This window comes from Maylandia zebra, linkage group LG22, assembly GCF_041146795.1.
Source record: "Maylandia zebra isolate NMK-2024a linkage group LG22, Mzebra_GT3a, whole genome shotgun sequence".
NCBI lineage: Eukaryota > Metazoa > Chordata > Actinopteri > Cichliformes > Cichlidae > Maylandia > Maylandia zebra.
Window position 1 is genome coordinate 20767826 of NC_135187.1, and position 17819 is coordinate 20785644.

Consider the following 17819-nt stretch of genomic DNA (forward strand, 5'->3'; position numbering starts at 1 on the left):
TTTCAGTATTTTAATGAAAGTTATGTTGTTGTTGTTGTTTCAAAAGAAATCGCGAATTTCACAAGCAGACATTATGAAGGTCTTGTACTTCTAATATTGTTATTATATAATCACGTTCCTCAAAGGCCATCTCCAGGTGGACCTGGTTTCCTGTTTTCACTTATGTCCATCTTCTATGTAGTTCTGTATGAGTAAAGGGGTTTTTTGATTGTTTTTTGCCAAATTGATATGAAGAATCCCTTTTTGAAGCATATACGAAAAGGCAGACTGTTACTTTGTGGCACGTTCAGGATCTCAGAGCTACTTCGAGCAGCTAAACTTTGTGACTCTGACAAAAAGCATGATCCTGTTTCTCTTCTTGTTTCTGTTTTCTTTAGATAACCAGACAGTGAAACTACTGCGTGGAAACTGTCCCATGTTCTGGTACAGTTTCAATGGCCGCTGCTACAAATATGTGGCCACACAAATGACCTGGGCTGATGCAGAGCTCTACTGTGTGTCTGAGAAAGCCAACCTGGTGTCCATCTACAGTGAGGAGGAAGAGGAGTTTGTTAAATCTTTGATTAAGAACTTTGACCATGCTGAGGGACGCACCTGGATTGGACTGAGTGACCTCCATAAAGAAGGCAGATGGATGTGGTCTGATGGTTCTGCAGTGAGTTTTGTCCACTGGCATGCAATACAACCAGACAACGAAGGAGGAGCTGAACACTGTGGTCACATGAACTATGATACAAAGTGGAATGATGTACCGTGTTCTAGAAATCATACCTCTGTTTGTGCTACTCGTGTAGCTTGCCCATAGCAACTGAGAACCTTACATATTCAAAGTGTCATGGTCTGGCTGGCAGACCGTGGGGGGTGTGGGGAAGGAGGACCCAGGCGCGGTGGTCTATGTACAAGCAGTGCGTTTATTTACAGTGTATGAAACTAAACAACAATAAATCCCCGTGCTTTCCCCAGACTCCCGTGTCGTGTCTTCTCCTAGTGTTTGTGCTCTCCGGTCCCGTGTCTCAGCACTCCCCGTGTTGGCTGCTGTCTGGCACTCCACCCCTCTCCTGGGGACACAATAGAAGCAGCCGTCAGGACACATACAACCGCGGGCATATACACACACTAACCAAGCACAACTGGGTGACTAACGTGGAGTCTCAAGCAATGATCCCGCGTCAGTGGGAGCTCCAAGACTCTCCTAAGTAGCTCCCCCGACGAGGCCTGATCAGCAGCAGGTGTGTGGCTTCGGGTGTGGCCAGACCGTCAGCAGGGCCACACCCACCAGGCCTGAAGGAGCCCACCGAAACACATATACACACACGCAAACAGGGAGAATGACAGCAACACCAAATATACATACAATAATAATAATAATATAATTCATAACTGCTCAGGGATCCTGGGTCTGAGCGACCCAGGATCCCTGACACAAAGACTTTCATGTTAATTATTGCTGGATCAAAACTGTAAATATCACTGATGTGAAGTCATACCTTAATTCTAAATCTATATGTTATTCTGTCAAAATCTTTAATTTTATCATAGTTTTGTGACATTTTAGAAGAAGCTGAACTGTCTGATATTGAATCCAGGCTGTACATTAAGCTTCATGAATGACTCCAGCCAGTGATATAACGACAGTGTGCATCTCATGATTAAAGCTTTTCGATCTGGCTCTGGGTGTGTTCTTGCATTCAAATGAACTTAAAGTAAAGCTACTGAGTGCTAACTATCACATCTAATTTTAGAACTACATATATACAAGATACACAGATGGAAACACAAGCAAAACTCACCACTTGTTTCCAAAATTTACAAAGCCTGAGTGTCGTTGCTGTACTAGTGAAGTTGCAGGTCTTTGACTCCAGGCAGGTGCATTTCTCAGTGAGTGAGGCAGGAACTTCAGGTGGGTAATTAGCAAGCAGACAAGACACAAAGGCGACAGAACAGAATTTACAAAAGTCATCATCAAACAAGTTTAGCCAATTTGCCACCATAATGAAGACACGTTGTCACAGCTAGTCCTTAAATACACAGTACAGATAAAAGCAATGAGTTGCAGGTGTGTGAGCAAGCCTGGGAAAAGGCACAGGTTATCTGCTCACCTCTTCATCGCCTAAGATGCACGGACATCAACAGTAGCTGTTCAGTGGACATCAAAAACGTTACAAAACAACTCCTTCAGTGGACCAAAATTGGACATCCAAAAATGACAACATCTGTTTACACAGTGGGAAAGGTCGTCCAATTAATTAGGCTGCTTTTGAAAGTTTGCAAATGTGAAAAGGGGTGACGACAAACAGCATATTCCATTAATATTAATTATTTAGCACTGTATGCATGAGATTATGATTTGGGGCTGACCCCCCTAAAAGTTTGAACCTAAAATCACCTCCGAAGGAAAGAACAAAGCTCTTCCTTATTAAATTTTATAGAAAAACTTAAAGAGAATGAGAGCTAATGCTCTTTAATGCAGGGAATTAGCTCGCTCTGTGTTTACTAGAGCAGATCTATTTGTCTCTTTCTGTTACTGTAACCTTTCCTGTTTGTTTAATCATTATGCTGCAAAGGCCTTTGATCATACCATAAATATACAATTACAGCAAAAACAGCCACGTTCTCCTGGAAGTCCAAAGAAAATGTTACTGCTTAAAAACTATCAAGTTCTTTGGCGTCTCATGATTTTCTTTGTCTTCTGTTTTGATTTATTGTGTCCAACAGAAAGCTTTGTGTATTACTAGGAATTAGTTAATTTATTGTGTACTGCAGCCTGGTGTTGAGTCCACTGACAGAGACACAGCTTGGTAAGAAGAAAATAAGACATCTGACGGCTCGCTTATCTGTACATGATGTGCTGCAGAACTATGTTCTTCTGAAGTGGCTTGAAAAACAAACTGAAGAAACATATCTTTTTTTTAATATCTTTTTTTTTTTTTTGTTATTCAGAGGTTGCATGAAAATACTATAACAGGCAGTTTTATTCAAGCTAAGCTAGTTTATAGTGATGAACTGTGCTGGGCTGCTCCACTGCAGGCTGTGGTGTTCATGGTCAATGTTAGGATATACATCAAGGGTAAAAGATATGAATTTATATTTAAAGTGATGATACTGATTAGTTCAACTCACCAAATTACCTTTTATACCAGCTTTATGGTCTCAAGGAAATTAGTTTGAGAAATATCTGTTTATATCTTGTTGAATTCAGTTGGCTAAATTCACAAAGAGCCATGAACATTAGAAAAGTGTAGGTCAGCAGATAACAGTCGGACATAACAGGGGCAAGTGGGAATTTTATATACATATAGCCACTTTGGGTGGCTGTAGCTCAGGTGGTGGAGCAGGTGTTGATTTACTAATTGGAAGGGTCTAGTTTGATCCCTGGCTGCTCCAGTCTACGTGCTAAATATCCGTGGCCAACATAATAACCCCAAGTTGCTGCCTTATGCATCAACTGAAGTATGAGCGTGTGTGAATGTTCTGTCTTTATTTATGAGAGCAGCTCTGCTTGCCCCTTCCTGTTACAACTGTCCTCTTTCTTTAATCATTATGCTGAAAAGGCCTTTGAACAAACCATAAATATAGAATTACAGCAAAAACAGCCACGTTCTCCTGGAAGTACCAAGAAAACGTGACTGTTCAACAACTATTAACTTTTCGGCATGTGATGTTTTTTCTGGCTTATGTTTATTGTTATTGTGTACAGTGGAAAGCTTTGGTCCATGTGGCCAATGATGTCACACCAGCAGTGAAATCTCGCTCTGCTCAGCTATAAAAGAAAGCAGCTTCAACTCTGCAGAAATCTGAACATCCTGTACAAAGAAGCGTCAGCAGCTCCTCATCACACTTTGAGACTTAAAGCTCCAACATGATCTTGCTCCTCTTCCTGTTCAGTCTGGCTCTGGGTGCTCCTTCTGAGGCTCCGTCTGATGAAAATGAAGTGAAGCTCCAACTTGGTAACTGTCTCATATTCTGACTGCTCTTTTCTCTACTTTTCCCTTTATTTATGTCTTTTTTATTTCACTTCGAGAACATGTTGTGCATATTTCTGATGTCTCTATTTAAGCAGAGTCAATGATACAAAATTCTACAAAATTCCCAACATCAGATGGGTTCTACTCTTGTTAATCTCGTTAAAGTGACATTAAAGCCATAACCGCTTTAACGCGGCTAATCTCCGTTAGCAAGTTATCACGGATCGCCCCATCTGTGGGGCTGGACGACACTAATGCATTAACGAGCTAACTGTGCTGAGGCTTTGACACCTTGCACCTTCCCGCGTTGATGCGGCTATGGCGTTAAAGTCATTTTAATGAGATTAACGCTGACAGCACTAGTTTTACTATAACACAGAGTTATGATAAATACTTGCTGGTAAACACAATAAGAGCAGCTTACTTCTCTGCATGCTTTAACTTTCACAGTGTCAACTGTGCAGACATGCTTGTCTGATGTGCCGTCTCTGAAGAATCCCAAAGAAAAAAGTCTGTCACACTGACAAAAACCTGATCCCTTTCATTCCTGCTTTTTCATCAAGTTCTGACTGCTGTGTCTTCTTCAGATGACCACAGAGTTCAACTACTGCAAGAAAGCTGTCCCATGTTCTGGTACAGCTTCAATGGCCGCTGCTACAAATATGTGGCCACACACATGAGCTGGGCTGATGCAGAGCTCTACTGTGTGTCACAGCGAGCCAACCTGGTGTCTATCCACAGCCAGGAGGAAGAGGAGTTTGTTAAATCTTTGATTAAGAACTTTGACCATGCTGAGGGATGGACCTGGATTGGACTGAGTGACCTCCATAAAGAAGGCAGATGGATGTGGTCTGATGGTTGTGCAGTGAGTTTCGTCTACTGGCATGCAGGACAACCAGACAACGCAGGAACAAATGAACACTGTGGTCACACTAACGTGTTTGAAGCAAAGAAGTGGAATGATTACCAGTGTTCTCTCAATTTAGCTTCTGTTTGTGCAACACGGATAAACTGCCCTTAGAAACTGAAAAATACTTTTAATCTGCACTATTTGGGTTGGAACGATGCAGAACTGTGTTTTGGTTCCTTCAGTTAATGAGCAACTCAGTCTGATAGACAGATGAACGTGTATTACTGGGAATGAGTTAATTTGTTGTGTACTGCAGCCTGGTGTTGCGTCCACTGACAGAGACACTTTATAAGTAACAAGAAAATAAGACATCTGACGGCTCGCTTATCTGAACATGATATGCTGCTGAACTATGTTCTTCTGAAGTGTCTTGAAAAACAAACTGTAGAAACGTGTTATTTTTAGTGATGAACTGTGCTGGGCTGCTCCACTGCAGGCTGTGGTGTTCATGGTCAATGTTAGGATATACATCAAGGATAAGAGACATGAATTTATATTTAGAGTGATGAAACTGATTAGTTCAACTCACCAATTTACTTTTTATACCAGCTTTAGGCTCTCAAGGAAATTAGTTTGTAAAGCATCTGCTCATATCTTGTTGAATTCAGACCTTCTCTGCAGGTCACCAAATTATCAAATCAAATCAAATCACTTTTATTGTCACATCACATGTGCAGGTACATTGGTACAGCACATGTGAGTGAAATTCTTGTGTGCGAGCTTCACAAGCAACAGAGTTGTGCAAAATACAATAATGTAAACAAGCAAAATACAAGAATGGCTACATCTGAAACTAATAAATATATGTACAATATATAATAGTATATGCATTTCTGGATGTGTATACTAAATATTTTTCTACACGTGTGTGTGTGTGTGTGTGTGTGTGTGTGTGTGTGTGTGTACACATATTTTACAAATTAAATAGAGTACCCTTATACTACCCTAAGTATCTGGACTTTGCTGTAGTTTTATTGTATCATAAAGGTCCTTCATTGGCAAAGTGGAACATTTAGATCAGATCTTAAAACGTGAGCTCTTCACTCCTTTTTTGTTACAGAAGGCCAACGTAGAGTCACTAGAAAAACATAGTCATGCGCTTTCAACTATCAGCTTTCATTGTCAGAAATGTCATTTTAAAAATCTTAAGTAAACTTTTATGGTGGGAGTTAAGATGAGAGCTGTAGAAAGCTGATGAAGCTGATGAAGAAAGCTTTAAGGCTGGACTTCACATTTTAGGATAGAAAGCGACAAACTCCCAACATGAGTGTCGGATATCTGCAGGACAGCCTAGCTGGCACAGCAGTGGTAATGATCTGCTTTAGTTTAAAAGTCTATGGTTTTGTTTAGTTTGGCTTATTTAAAAAATGTAATAGACACAAGAGCATTTAAACATTTGTACACACTGCAAATAAAGTGGCAAAGTACAAGCAAAAATTAAAGATTAAGTGTATAACTCTTACAGTTACATAGACAGTCTTTCTTTTTATTGACTCTGAACAGGCCGGCCACAATCACTTCATTTATATGTGTTCACTGCAATAAAAAGTGTGCACAGGGTTTGTTTTGGATTTGTTTACTGAGAATGATCGCACACTTCTATTTCCTCTTCCTGGTATAGTAACCTATTCTGTTTAGCATTTTGCTGATGATGTCATTTTACAATATAATAAATCAATAAATACTCATAAAAACAAACAGTGAAGTTCTCTGGAAAAGGCCAGAGCTCAACACGTGTCAATAAGTAGTTAAGTGATGTCTTTGAGTTGTGGATAATTTTACCAAAACACATTTGAATGAGTTTTACAAAAAAAGACTAAAAGTTCAACGATGATCTCATAAATAAATAATATGTCTGTCCTGAGGCTTTTGTTAGAAATGAGGTAAGCTAACTAACACTATAGGAAAGACAAGCAGTTTCATTCATATGGACTTCACTATGAGTTTAATTTCCAGCTGTTTTGCTTTTCTTTTTTGAAAAGCAGAGCTTACTTATACTGGACCCATCCTACTGTCTCTTTCTCCTGCTGAGGTCCAGTTCTAGGCTCAGCATCAGCTGGGAGCACGTGCACCTGGACCAAACCAAAACATGAAATAAGGAGGGGGGAGGCTGACTGGATATTATTGTTGTTGCCAAAAACAAAGCTACATTAATCATCCTCTCTGTTGTAGCTCAGGTCTGTTTTTTGATACTGCAATTATTCAGATTAATATTAATAAGATGTGACCAAAAATACTTTTATAAACTGCTCAATGTCATGATGCCAGAGTTTTCTAATGACATGTAGCTTTTGTGACAAGGATTTAACTGTCACGGTTCTGGGTCCGTTGGACCCAGTATTTTGAGTTTATTATGTTTTGGTTTATTTTTGCATTATGGATTGTTTTCTGATGTTCTGGTGCTTTGTTTATTATTATCATTATAGATCTGTTTCTGTTATTCTTGGTGAGGGATCAGTTCTTAGGTTTTGGGTTCTCATGTGTGTTGCAGTTTCTGTTCAGTGTCTAGTCTGTCTCTCAGTGTCATGTCTGCATCTGGTTTAGTAATTCTTGTTTCCTGTCTTATTGTGAAAGTCTTTGTCTTATGTTAGTGTGTGCAGCTTAGCTCCCCCGTCTCGTTAGCCCTGATCTCCCCCAGCTGTGTCTCCCTTCTGTTGCCCATTCCCTCATTACTACCCTGTGTATTTAAGCCCTGTGTTTTCCCATGCTCGGTGTCGTGTCGTACCATCAGATTATGCCTGTGTGTTTCTGTTCTCCATATTCCATGTTCACTTCATGTTTTGCTTTCGTACCAGCAATAAAGCTGAGGTCTTTGAGTTTCAAGTTAGTGTCTGAGTCCTGCGTTTGGATCTTCCTCGCCGCCTGGTTTGATATCATGATAAATATCACACATATCCAACAGGTGTGTATCAATCTGAATGCATGAAAACATTATTAGTGTACTTACTACTATTACTATAATTACTGCGTAGAGTAAAAAGTAAGTATTTCTGTCTCTCTCCTTTTGCATACTTGGGTGTACCCCGCCTCTCGCCGTATGACAGCTGGGATAGGTTCCAGCCCCCCCCCCCCGAAAAGAATAAGCAGAAGCGAATGGATGGATGGTATTCAAAAATCCATCTATAAACCAAAGGTCCGCATTATGTTATTTAATTCATTTTAAAATTTGTATTTACTTCAACTTTACTGGCTGCCATAGCAGAGTCACATATCTCTGTCTGGGCTGAGAGGATCCTTCTGAGAGGGGAGAGTTCAATCTGTCTTTGTTTACTGGAGCAGCTCAGGAGTTTCTATTTGGTCCTTCCTGTTAGAGATCTGATTCACCCTGTTTGATTAATCATTATGCTGATATAGCTTTGTGGTACCATAAACATACAGTGGGGCAAAAAAGTATTTAGTCAGCCACCGATTGTCCAAGTTCCCCCACTTAAAATGATGACAGAGGTCAGTAATTTGCACCAGAGGTACACTTCAACTGTGAGAGACAGAATGTGAAAAAAAATCCATGAATCCACATGGTAGGATTTGTAAAGAATTTATTAGTAAATCAGGGTGGAAAATAAGTATTTGGTCCCAGCTCTCTGCAGGTCATTCACCAGGTCCCCCCGTGTGGTTCTGGGATCCTTGCTCACCGTTCTCATGATCATTTTGACCCCACGGGATGAGATCTTGCGTGGAGCCCCAGATCGAGGGAGATTACCAGTGGTCTTGTATGTCTTCCATTTTCTGATGATTGCTCCCACAGTTGATTTTTTCACACCAAGCTGCTTGCCTATTGTAGATTCACTCTTCCCAGTCTGGTGCAGGTCTACAATACTTTTCCTGGTGTCCTTCGAAAGCTCTTTGGTCTTGGCCATGGCGGCGTTTGGAGTCTGACTGTTTGAGGCTGTGGACAGGTGTCTTTTATACAGATGATGAGTTCAAACAGGTGCCATTCATACAGGTAACGAGTGGGGGACAGAAAAGCTTCTTACAGAAGACGTTACAGGTCTGTGAGAGCCAGAGATTTTCCTTGTTTGAGGTGACCAAATACTTATTTTCCACCCTGATTTACTAATAAATTCTTTACAAATCCTACCATGTGGATTCATGGATTTTTTTTTTTTCACATTCTGTCTCTCACAGTTGAAGTGTACCTCTGGTGCAAATTACTGACCTCTGTCATCATTTTAAGTGGGGGAACTTGCACAATCGGTGGCTGACTAAATACTTTTTTGCCCCACTGTAAATTACACATCAGCTCAGTTCATTGGACTGCTACAGAGAGGCCAAGTACAGGTTCACTAAAGAAGTGGACATTGCTAAACATCAGCACTCTGAGAAGATGCAGCAGCAGATCTCAGAGAATGACTCGGCCTCTGTGTGGAAAGGTTTTAGGAATATCACCAACTACAAGCCTAAAACCCCCCACTCCACTGATGACTTGCTCTTGGCCAACACCCTCAACGACTTTTACTGCCGTTTTGACGAGCCATCAGGCAGCCTTCACACCTCCAACGGCCCCAACAAAAGAGACACTTTGGACAGTCATTCCCCCACCTCTCCCCCCTCCAGGGCTTTGGAGTTGACGTCACGCCGCAATGCATTGTGGGAGCGCAGCTCCATTTTCGGGGTCTACGAATCAAAACAAACACACTGTGTTGGAACGACGACGACAAGAAACACGCTTAAAAACAGCTAAAAAAGAAAACGGACGGTATAGAGACCGATTGCGTCCAGAGGTGAAGCAGCGGTACTTGAAAAAAATAGAGTGCATCGCAAATCTGGACCCATATGAAATACGGCAGTGGAGTAAAGACCCAGACGACTTACCGCCACTGTCCTACCCCGATATCTTCACGTATCTTGTTTGTGGAGTAAGCGCTTACACAGCGAACCAGTTTCATAATTACAAGTCACTGGAGGCGCACATCCAATTTACAAATGGCTGGGCGCAAGATTTGGCTATTTTCAAGCCGCCAAACTCTGAGTACGTCGTCATTCATACCAAGGTAAGTCAGCTGGAGTGCATCGAGTGAAATAGCCATTTTCCACCCCCCACCATAATTAATGTTATACATTTATCATTGAACTGCTAAAATATCGTTATCATATTATATGCCCGTAATTGTAAAGTACATGCAAATTAACACATTGATAATCGGGTAAATTATTAACGCCAATTTGTGTCCTTCCTGTCTCATTTCATTTATTGTCTTTACATCAACCAATCAAGTCACTCCATTCGATGTTTGATCGCAATTTCTATAACTTCCGAGACCACCAACGATGATATTATTCAGCTATAAAGTGTGATGTGAACATATTTAGAACTTACCGGAATGAAAATGTCTTGAGCACACCAGCTGATATCTGGAGACGGAACAGAACTTGATATCAGCTCGTCTCACGGCTGCTATCCAGGCTAGACGCCTTCGTTTGGTAATATCCGATACATGAGCTCCTTCATGTTGCTTCCAGGTTGGGAAAGCATAAAAAGACAATCGAAACTTATTCCCGTGCCGGTCGTAAGATCGAACATTGCAGCCGACCGCACAGCAAGTACGAACCATGGCTATGCTTTCGCTCCTTACTTAGACCCCCAAAATGGCGGATCGGGCCAAAATCCTTTCCACGCCCACCCCCGTGACATCACGCTCCAAAGCCCTATAGCCATCACCACCATCAAACACTTCACCTACAACACCCCCCTCCTCACCCCACACAAAGGAGGATTTCACACCACCTCACCACCTCCTCCCACCACAACTCTTCATATTCATGAAGCAGGTGTGAGGAAGCATGTCATGTGCCTGCCTGCTTCAAGTCCGCTACCATAATCCCTGTCCCCAAGAAACCTAGGATCACTGGACTAAATGACTAAAGACCTGTGGCTCCGACATCTGTGGTCATGAAGTCATTTGAGCGCCTGGTTCTCTCCTACCTCAAGACCCTCACGGCCCCCCTCCTGGACCCCCTGCAGTTTGCATACAGAGCCAACAAGTCTGTAGATGACGCCATCAACATGGCTCTACACTTCATCCTGCAGCATCTGGACTCCCCAGGAACCTACGCCAGGATCCTGTTTGTGGACTTCAGCTCTGCCTTCAACACCATCCTTCCAGACCATCTCCGAGACAAGCTTTCCCAGATGAATGTGCCTGATCCCATCTGCCGGTGGATCACCGACTTCCTGACGGACAGGAAGCAGCATGTGAGGCTGGGAAAGAATGTCTCGGACTCTCGGACCATCAGCACCGGCTCCCCTCAGGGCTGTGTTCTTTCTCCTCTGCTCTTCTCTCTGTACACCAACTGCTGCACCTCCACCCACCAGTCTGTCAAGCTAATCAAGTTTGCAGATGACACCACCGTTATTGGGCTCATCTCGGACGGGGATGAGTCTGCCTACAGGTGGGAGGTTGAACGTCTGGTGTCCTGGTGCAGCCACAACAACCTGGTGCTGAATGCCCAGAAGACAGTGGAGATTATTGTGGACTTCAGGAAGCACACAGCCCCACTCCCCCCCATCATCCTGACTGACACCCTCATCACCTCTGTGGACTCATTCCGCTTCCTGGGTACCACCATCACCCAGGACCTGAAGTGGGAGCCCACCATCACCTCCGTCATTAAGAAAGCCCAGCAGAGGATGTACTTCCTGAGGCAGCTGAAGAAATTCAACCTGCCAACACGGACGATGATGCAATTCTACACCGCAATCATCGAGTCCATCCTCACCTCCTCCATCACCGTGTGGTACGCTGGAGCCACTATCAGGGACAAACAGAGACTGCAGCGTGTTGTGCGCTCTGCTGAGAAGGTGATTGGCTGCAGACTCCCATCTCTGCAGGACCTGTACACCTCCAGGACACTGAGGCGTGCAGCTCGGATCTCAGCTGACCCTTCTCACCCCGGACACAGTCTGTTTGACCTGCTCCCCTCAGGCAGGAGGCTCCGGTCCATTCGCACCAGGACCTCTCGCCATAAGAACAGTTTCTTCCCCTCTGCTGTTGGACACATGAACAATAACCGTATGACTGTTCCCACCACTAACACATGACCCTACGCTGTGTTCACTGCATCATTCCATGTTTGGCACTGATCACCACCTGCACTCATGTATATATCATGTATATATCTATCTACTTAGCACTTTTAATTCTTATTCTTATTTTTATTTTCATGTCTATTTAAGCATTATATGACAGTATGTTTGCACTAAGCACCGCAGCAATTTCCTAATGTTGTAAACCTGCTCAACATTTGGCAATAAAACCCTTTCTGATTCTGATTCTGATGTATTTTTCTGGCTCATTTTTAGTGTTATTGTTTAGAGTGGGGGTGAAAACACCCTCTCAGGCAGCTATAAAAGAAAGCAGCTCCAACTCTCTGCAGAAATCTGAACATCCTGTACAAAGAAGCTTCAGCAGCTCCTCATCACACTTTGAGACTTAAAGCTCCAACATGATCTTGCTCCTCTTCCTGCTCGGTCTAGCTCTGGGTGCTCCTTTTGAGTCTCCTTCTGATGAAAATGAAGTAAAGCTCCAACTTGGTAACTTTTTTTTGTGCATTTTTTTTTTGTCTTTTTAATATTATTTAGCAAATAATAGATTTTAAATGCACCTTTATCATGTTTCTTGTTTTGTTTTGCTCAGGATAAATATGTGTTAGTGTAATTGGGGATACATGCATTAATTTGGTTCCACGTTTCAAACCTCCAGCAGAACCAGGCTCAGACAGGAGCAGCCATTTGCTGTGACTGGTGGAACTTTAGGCCTCATCAAAAAGAAAAGCTTCATATTAAAAGTAGATTATTGATTATCTGTGTCCTTAATCCAAAATGGCTGATTACACATTAGAGGAGGCTTAAAGCGGAAGGCTCTGCCTCCCATTCTACTTTTAATTAACCTCAAAACCACAAGTAAACCAACAGTCTGAGAGCAAAGCACTCTATCGGTCATAAAATAAGATGTAGCCTGAGTATTTAATACACTGTATATGAGGAGATGGATTCTTAATTTTAATCTGGATTTAGCAGGGAGCTGATGCAGAGAAGCTAATATGTAATGTTTCTTTCTATTCCCTGAAGTACAGGTCTCACCTTTAGGATATTAGCAGTACAGATCAGGTTTCTTCTGTTACTAAAAAACAAATCATGATCTTTTTCCTCTTCTTGTTTCTGTCTTTTTCAGATGACCGAGCAGTGCAGCTGCAGCATGGAAACTGTCCCCCGTTCTGGTGGAGCTTCAACGGCCGCTGCTATAAGTATGTAGCTACACCGATGAGCTGGTCTGATGCAGAGTTCCACTGTTTGTCACAGGGAGCCAACCTGGTGTCCATCCACAACATGGAGGAAGAGAACTTTGTCAGATCCTTGATCAGGAACTTCGATCGTGCTCAGAGAGCCTCTTGGATTGGACTCAGTGATGTTCACAGAGAGGGCAGATGGATGTGGTCTGATGGCTCTGTGGTAGACTTTTTTAACTGGAATGCAGGCGAGCTGCTGTAAAACTGTGTCAGTTTTACACAGTGTGTATGCGGGTTTTTTTTTTTGTAGACTATTCTTCTAACTCTTAACAGACTGCTAACATGTATTCAAAAGGCTATATTTGTTATTTATTTGTAGTAAACTGAAACACATTACTAAAAAAATCTATTCTAAGATTCATGTGACACATGACTGTTAAGTTAGACTTCAAGGGACATGAAGTTCTTTGCTGACCTGTTCATCATCTTTGTAGCTGTGCAAAAGCAAAAGCTTTATTCAATTTCATATTATGACAACTACGACAACCACTCTGAAGTTTATAAACAAAAACAAGACACTGGGTGTCAATTTAGGGATCTACAGTTCTCAGCTAACACTCTTTGACTCTGAAAGTGAGTCAAAGGAGTGAGTCTGACTCATGAAGTTCAAGTACACTTCTAGTTTAACATTTGAGAACAGCAGCGGAGCACTGACCTGTTCTTCTACTGACTGTGTCAATATGGCTCGTAAACTGAGACAAATTATCTCCAGGAACAGCTGTTCAATAGAAGACAATAAATAATCACTACAAGCACATCTGTTCAGCTGTTTGCAGACACTAGAGAGTGACTTGTATTAACATGTGTACATCATGAAATCTGTTGCTTTAGTATTTATGGTTGGCCAACCGGTTAATGCTAGGTAGCTATATCTGATTTTATGATTCACACACAGCTTAATGACAAAAAGGGCCTTCCCTCTACTGCCATCTCTACCTGTCTGTGAAACTTTCTCAGTAAATGGCATTGGTGTGTTTTGTCCTTTAATAAAATTAATAATAGAAGATTCATTTCTGATGCAATCCAGAGTATATTAATGAAACTGATCTTAAATTATATGCAAAGTTTGTGACATCATGTTGAATTTATAAAAGTGTACCTTTAAAATAAGTGTTAGGGTTAGGGTTAACCCCCACACACCCCACTTTTCAGTTATTTATTTGTAAAAAATATTTGGAATCATGTATGATTTTTGTTCCACTTCTCACGTGTACACCACTTTGTGTTGGTCTTTCACGTGGAATTCCAATAAAATAGATTCATGTTTGTGGCTGTAATGTGACAAAATGTGGAAAAGTTCAAGGGGGCCGAATACTTTTACAAGCCACTGTACAAACCACTTGAAGGCTATAAAAAGATAGAGGTTCACTTCCAAATGTCAGTTTCCACTGTTAGAAATGTTATCAGGAAACTTCAGTAAAGAGATATGGTGGAAGCTCAGATGAACAAAGCTTTAAGACGATCACACAAACCTCTCACATGAGTGCCAAATATCTGCAGGACAGTGTAGCTGACACAGCAGTGGTAATGATCTGCTTTTAGATTAGTCTGGTTACTGCAGGGGTTTTATTTTGGATGCTTTACAATTGTAATAGACACAAGAGTGCTTAGACATTTTTATACAAGGTAAATATCTCAAAGTGGAAAAGTAAAAAAAGAATTAACACACAGTCTTTTTTAAATGAAAAAAAAACTAAACAGGGTTTGTTTTGTATTTTTAACTGGAAAGATCACAATCTTCTGTTTCCTCTTCCTGGTACAGTCATTTATCTGTTTTCTTTTTGCTGATAATGTGATTTTATAATATAGTAAAACCATAATTATTCAGACAAACAAACAGTGAAGTAATTCTACTAAACCAAAGGTGCTAATAGTTGATCTATTTTGTCATTTACTGCCATAGGAGAGTCACATATCTCTGGGTCCAGTACTAAGAGAGGATCCTCTTGATTGTGTGGAGTTCATTCTGTCTTTATTTAATGGAGCAACTCAGGAGTTTTTACCTGTTAGAGCACTGACCTGTCCTGTTTGATTAGTCATTCTGCTGATAACGCCTTTATGGTGCAATACATACAAATCACACAGCAAAAAAACAAACAACATTTGTTCCTGTTTTTGGAATTTGATCTTTTTTTTCTGGTTTGTGTTTAGTTTGAAAACTCCCTTATTATCTTAATCACAATTTAGTCAAATACTCCAAGATTTTCTGTTGTCTGTTTCAGCAGTCAGTGATACAAAATTCTTGGTGTTTCATTGTAACATAGATTTTTTTTCCCCCCGTGTCAGATAAGTTCTACTATTCTGTAGAGTTATGATAAAGACCTGCTAATAAACGTAATAAGAGCAGCTTATTTCTCTGCATTTTTTTAACTTTCACCATGTCAGCTGTGCAGACGTGCTTTTCTGATGTTCTTCAGAGGTTAGATCAAAGAAAAAATGTCAGTCACACTGACAAAAACAGTTATTTGTTTTTCATCGAGTTCTGACTGCTGTGTCTTCTTCAGATGACCACAGAGTTCAACTACTGCATGGAAACTGTCCCCCGTTCTGGTACAGCTTCAATGGCCGCTGCTACAAATATGTGGCCACACACATGAGCTGGGCTGATGCAGAGCTCTACTGTGTGTCACAGCGAGCCAACCTGGTGTCTATCTACAGCAGGGAGGAAGAGGAGTTTGTTAAATCATTAATTAAGAACTTTGACCATGCTGAGCGATGGACCTGGATTGGACTGAGTGACATCCATAAAGAAGGCAGATGGATGTGGTCTGATGGTTGTGCAGTGAGTTTTGTCTACTGGGATACTAGCGAGCCAAACAACAGTGGAACAAAAGAGCACTGTGTTCACACTAACGTGCGTGAAGTAAAGAAATGGAATGATCACCAGTGTTCTCTCAATTTAGCTTCTGTTTGTGCAACACAAATAACCTGCCCTTAGAAATTGAAATGTATCTTTTCGCTGCATTGTACAGAAGCAAATCGTTTTTGGCCCATTAATAGATGTTTAAAACTGCTCCAAATAAAAAGGAAAAAACAATTAAACATGAAAATTCATCATCAGTGCCACCACTGTTTAACTCTGGGGTTACAGGTCCTATGAGAAAACATGCAAGCGTGTAACTGGTGTCACAGACATGCGCTTGCATGTTTCATTAGCACGCAGTTAGTATTTCAAATAAGGATGAATGTAGAAAATGCACCTCCTCATTGATCTTCCCAGAATAACTTCAAGTCTAATTACAGTTTTTATCAATCGATTTGGCTCAATTATCACAGGAGAAAAGTTTTCATGCAGTTCTCAAACAGTGAGGGCATTTTTTAATCACACAGGCTCAACTGCACAAAACACATTGATTTTAACAATCATGTTTCCACATTTGGCAGCGTTTTGGTGGCTGTAGCTCAGGTGGGAGAGCAGGCCATCTACTAACCAGAATGTTAGTTGATTGATCCCACTCTGCTCCAGTCTGCATACCAAATATTCTTGGGCAAATTACTAACCCATGTTGCTCTCTGATGCATCCATCAGACTGTGAATGCTGTGTTAATGTCTGTTAGGAAGCGCTTAGGAAAAAGTGCTTGTGTGATTGGGTGAATAAACAAGTTGTGTAAAGCACTCTGTAAGAACCAGTCCATTTACATGAACAGTCAATCACTTCAACTCTGAGATGAAGAAATAAAATCCTTTAAAGACTGTGCTATAAAAATGTTTATTTTTTTCCTCAAAACCTTACTGACCTCCATAAAGAAGGCAGCTGGATGTGGTCTGATGGTTGTGCAGTAGATTTTGTCTACTGGGATGCAGGACAACCACACAACTGACACAAAGAAGTGGAATGACTGCCCATGTTCTGTCATTTTACCTTCTGTTTGTGCAGTATGGATAAACTGCACTCAGAAACTAAAATTTACATTTTCCCTGCACTGTTGATGCTGTCTGTCTTTAGTGTGTTTGTGCAAAAGTCACAAAATTCCACGAACCTTGATTTTCATAAATGTGGAAACAACCACTGGCAGCTGCACTCAAAGGGAATATTTACTCATCGTTTCAATGTCAAAATTATGAAAGCAAAGACTGTTTTAGGTGAACAAATAAATAGTTAAAACTGCTCTAAAGTAAAAGAACTGAAAAGCTATAAATAAAAACTCATGATCAGTGCCTCCATTGTGTATCTCTGGGGTTACGAGACACATGTCTGCAACATCAGTAATCACATTTCATGAGTAGTATTTAATAAACACTAAGTATTACAAAAGGAGACAAATGGAGATTATTCACATCTACCTTTATCGTTACCAGAAAAAACTCTAATGTAGTTAAGATCTATAGTTTGGCTTCATCCTAAAAAACACACACAGAATAATATCACTGAGGAGGTGAGGAGAGAGGTACAGCAGTGAGTGTCTACAGCCACAGCCTGTAAAGGTAACATCCAAAGAAGAAGTTTGACTGTTTTTCAAGCTTATGTTAAATATGACCAGCGGTTAAAGTGGGCTGGAAGGATCCTGAACTGTATTCTGGTTCCCTCGGTTAATGAGCAGTTAAATCTTATAGGCAGATGAATGTGTGTTACTACAATCTAAAATTTGATTGTAGGAATGTTTTCAGGTAACTAAATACTACTGCCCTAGTACCTGCACTTTGTTGTAGTTTTATT

The 17819-nt window shown here is 41.1% G+C and overlaps 2 protein-coding genes across 2 annotated transcripts; both read left to right on the forward strand.

Annotated features, from left to right (window-relative positions):
- The first annotated feature begins 325 nt into the window (after positions 1-325).
- LOC106674776 (lactose-binding lectin l-2) lies at positions 326-964 on the forward strand. The gene has a single exon (XM_014407950.4). The coding sequence runs from the start codon at positions 341-343 to the stop codon at positions 803-805; it is 465 nt and encodes a 154-aa protein (XP_014263436.2). The 5' UTR covers positions 326-340; the 3' UTR covers positions 806-964.
- Positions 965-3745: 2781 nt separating this feature from the next.
- Positions 3746-6370, forward strand: LOC143414588 (lactose-binding lectin l-2-like). The gene is made up of 2 exons (XM_076879289.1): positions 3746-3947; positions 4553-6370. The coding sequence occupies exons 1-2, from the start codon at positions 3860-3862 to the stop codon at positions 4984-4986; spliced, it is 522 nt and encodes a 173-aa protein (XP_076735404.1). The 5' UTR covers positions 3746-3859; the 3' UTR covers positions 4987-6370.
- Positions 6371-17819: the final 11449 nt, after the last annotated feature.